This window comes from Pseudorca crassidens, chromosome 5, assembly GCF_039906515.1.
Source record: "Pseudorca crassidens isolate mPseCra1 chromosome 5, mPseCra1.hap1, whole genome shotgun sequence".
NCBI lineage: Eukaryota > Metazoa > Chordata > Mammalia > Artiodactyla > Delphinidae > Pseudorca > Pseudorca crassidens.
Window position 1 is genome coordinate 75792625 of NC_090300.1, and position 2978 is coordinate 75795602.

The 2978-nt window shown below is 53.4% G+C and overlaps 1 protein-coding gene across 8 annotated transcripts in view; it reads right to left on the reverse strand.

Moving 5' to 3' along the window:
- The window catches only part of TMEM44 (transmembrane protein 44), a 52075-nt gene that overhangs the window by 48507 nt on the left and 590 nt on the right, over nt 1–2978 (reverse strand). For all 8 annotated transcript variants that reach the window (XR_010943668.1, XM_067738472.1, XM_067738467.1 and 5 more), the window contains exon 2: nt 153–279. Coding sequence is in view for 7 of the 8 variants with exons in the window: in XM_067738472.1 (XP_067594573.1) it covers nt 153–279 (127 nt within the window). In the remaining variant the exon portion in view is untranslated. The remainder of the gene's footprint in view (nt 1–152; nt 280–2978) is intronic.

Consider the following 2978-nt stretch of genomic DNA (forward strand, 5'->3'; position numbering starts at 1 on the left):
TATCTGAGCAAAGACTTAAAGGAGGTGAGCAGTGAGCCACGTGGGTATTGGAGGAGCAGGAAGACCAGCAGGGGCACAAGCCCTGAGGTGAAACTGCCTCGCATGGGGAAGGAACAAGACAGAAACCACTGTCACCTGTAGGCCCAACACACCTGGATGGTGAGCTGTTTGGCCAGAATTGCCCCGATGGTGTCACACAGGCTGGTCAGGAGGCAGCAGGCAGCACACAGCGCCGACTGGTCCCGTCCGGATTTCTTCCCACACCTCAGATAGAGAAGCCTGCGGGGACAGACAGGCGTGTGGGCAGAACACAGAGACGTGAGTTTGGGTTCCCAAAGCAGGTGTCTGAAAAGGGCAATTGTGACTTTAGGTCCCTCAGAATCACCTTCTTCCCGATATTCAGCAGGTGGTTTTGACCTTAGTTTACAGGTGGTTAAAGAAAGGATGGAAAGCCTCTGAGCCTCTGACCAACAAGCCCATGGCAGGAGGCAGACCTCGTGAAAGGATGAAAGAAATTCCTCCTACAGATCTGGCTGCCTCAAGTTCGTGACCCACCACTCAGTGCTGACAAATGAGCTGTCAGCTGTTATGTTTTGAAAGGCAACAGGAGGGTTATAAAAGTAACCCAATCATTGCAGTTTAACTGCAGAGCAGAGTTAATTGCCTGGATTAAAAAGGCAACTGGCTTCTTTGAAATTAAAATGCAATCCTTCTAATCCATCTGTGCAGTGAAATGGCCTGGCTTCTGCCAGCTGCATCCAAACTGATTTCATTTTGGGTGCATGTTCCTCACATACCGGGGGAGACTCCGCTAAGCTGCGATGGCACTCTGGGCTGACCTCCCCCTAGGGGCCCCACTGCTGGCTTCTCTCCCTTACTGCCCGCTTTCCACCCCCAGGAACAAGCGCAGGAAGGCAGGACAGACTGGAAGGGGCCAGATGTCTCTCTGTCAGCATCATTGATCGGAGCTTGGAAATACTTTATTCTAGATGTTTCTCTGCTCCATTTCTATGGAGAAACTGAGGCACGATTGCAGCTCTGGTTTCACTTCATTTAACCACAGGGTGGTACTCACTCTACATCATTAGGACCATATGGCTGGTTCTGGGCTCAGCCCTTGGGACTAATGAATGAGGACAGAAGGCCATTGGGCTCCCAAACATTCCCCGACCAGCCAGCCGAAGCCCAAAGCTCACAGTGGGAATACCAACTGTTAATTTGGGTCCTGAAACTGTTTCAAGGCCCAGGAGTGAAGACTCCTACATTAGAGACTCTCTGAGTTGGACCCAAATTAGAAATAATTCATTTAGGGCTTCCCTGGGGGCGCAGTGGTTAAGAATCCGCCTGCCAATGCAGGGGACATGGGCTCGAGCCCTGGTCTGGGAAGATCCCACATGCCGTGGAGCCACTAAGCCCGTGCGCCACAACTACTGAGCCAGCGCTCTAGAGCCCGCGAGTCACAACTCCTGAGCCCGTGTGCCACAACTACTGAGGCCTGCGCGCCTGGAGTCCGTGCTCTGCAACAAGAGAAGCCACCGCCATGAGAAGCCCGCGCACCACAACAACGAAGAGTAGCCCCCGCTCACCACAACCAGAGAAAGCCCGTGCGTGGCAACCAAGACCCAACACAGCCAAAAAAATAAAACAAATAAATAAATAAATAGATTTAAAAAAAGAAATAATTCATTTCAACCCTCCCATTTGAGAAAGGAGAACACTGAGGCCTATGGTGAAAGGTGAGTTAACGGCAGGCCTCTGCTTCACGTGTGGCGGCTCTGCGTGTGCCCTGCGGCTCTCCGGCCACTTCCCCAGCCCTTAGGGGTCAGGGATCCCGGGCTGACTCTGACCCAGTCCCCACACAGCTGAGGCAAGGCGAAAAGGCAGAGGCTGTGCTCTCAGCCTGGCCACTGGGCATTCTCGAGGGAGCTCCTTAACCTCTCCAAGCCTTAGTTCCTGGAGGGTAAGACGTCTAATAATACTGGCTTTAGAGGGTGGCGGTGAGGGACAAGCGAGATAATGCACATAAAGTGCCTTGTTAGTTCCCATCCTCTGATCTGGGTAGTTTACCTCACAAGCCTGCCCCTTTCTAGTAGGTTCTGGGATTTCGGTTCTCCCCATTTACTCAGGCAAGTTAGTTAACCTCTCAGCAGCTCAGGCTTCTCATCTAAGCGGGGTCAATGACAGTCCCTACCCCATGGGGCTGTGGCAGGGATCAGTGAGTTAACGCCGCACTAGGCCCTCAGTAACTGTCCTAAGCGTCTTCTTATTCCTATTCCAGGGACTGGGCCGTGGGGCTGCAGAATCTCTCCACCAGCGTCAAACGCCTGAGGGGGAGCGGGATTGCCTGCCAAAGGCAGCCGGTGTCAGCCTCCCTCAGGGGTGGTCCTTCTCCCCTGCCAGGGAATACGTGGGTGGCACCATCCTCCAGAGCTTGGGACAGGGTGGCAGAAGATCTGGAGACCATCTTTAGCCACACTTCACCCTTAGAACCCAGGTTATGGGGACCACTTGGCCAAAACACTCCAGGTGTCGGACAGACCAGGGCAAAGTCTGTGGCCAGAGTCGGGTACTAGCCTCCCCTCTTCTCAGCTAAGAGGGCCAGTAAATTGAGGCCAGAAACATTGAGAGACTTGTCCAAGGCCCTTGCCCTCCGCCAAGGGTTGATGGCAGTGTTGGAGCAATAATAATGCTGTTTAATGAGCATTTAGTAAGAGCTTTACCAGTACTATTTGATCCTCCCAGCCGTCCTATGTGCTATCATGCCCATTTACGTGAGTAAAACGGGCCCCAGGGATCTTATAGCTCGCCCAGCTCACACGGCCAGTAAACGGGGAAAGGCTGACACTAGAACCCAGGACTGGCTGCTTCCAGTCCACGGCCCCGTCCACTGCACCACCCAGCCTCCTCCTGCTGGCTCCCAGCCCAGCCTCCTGTGCGTGGAATCCGGAAAGAAGTATCTGATTTCAGTCTACAGCAAA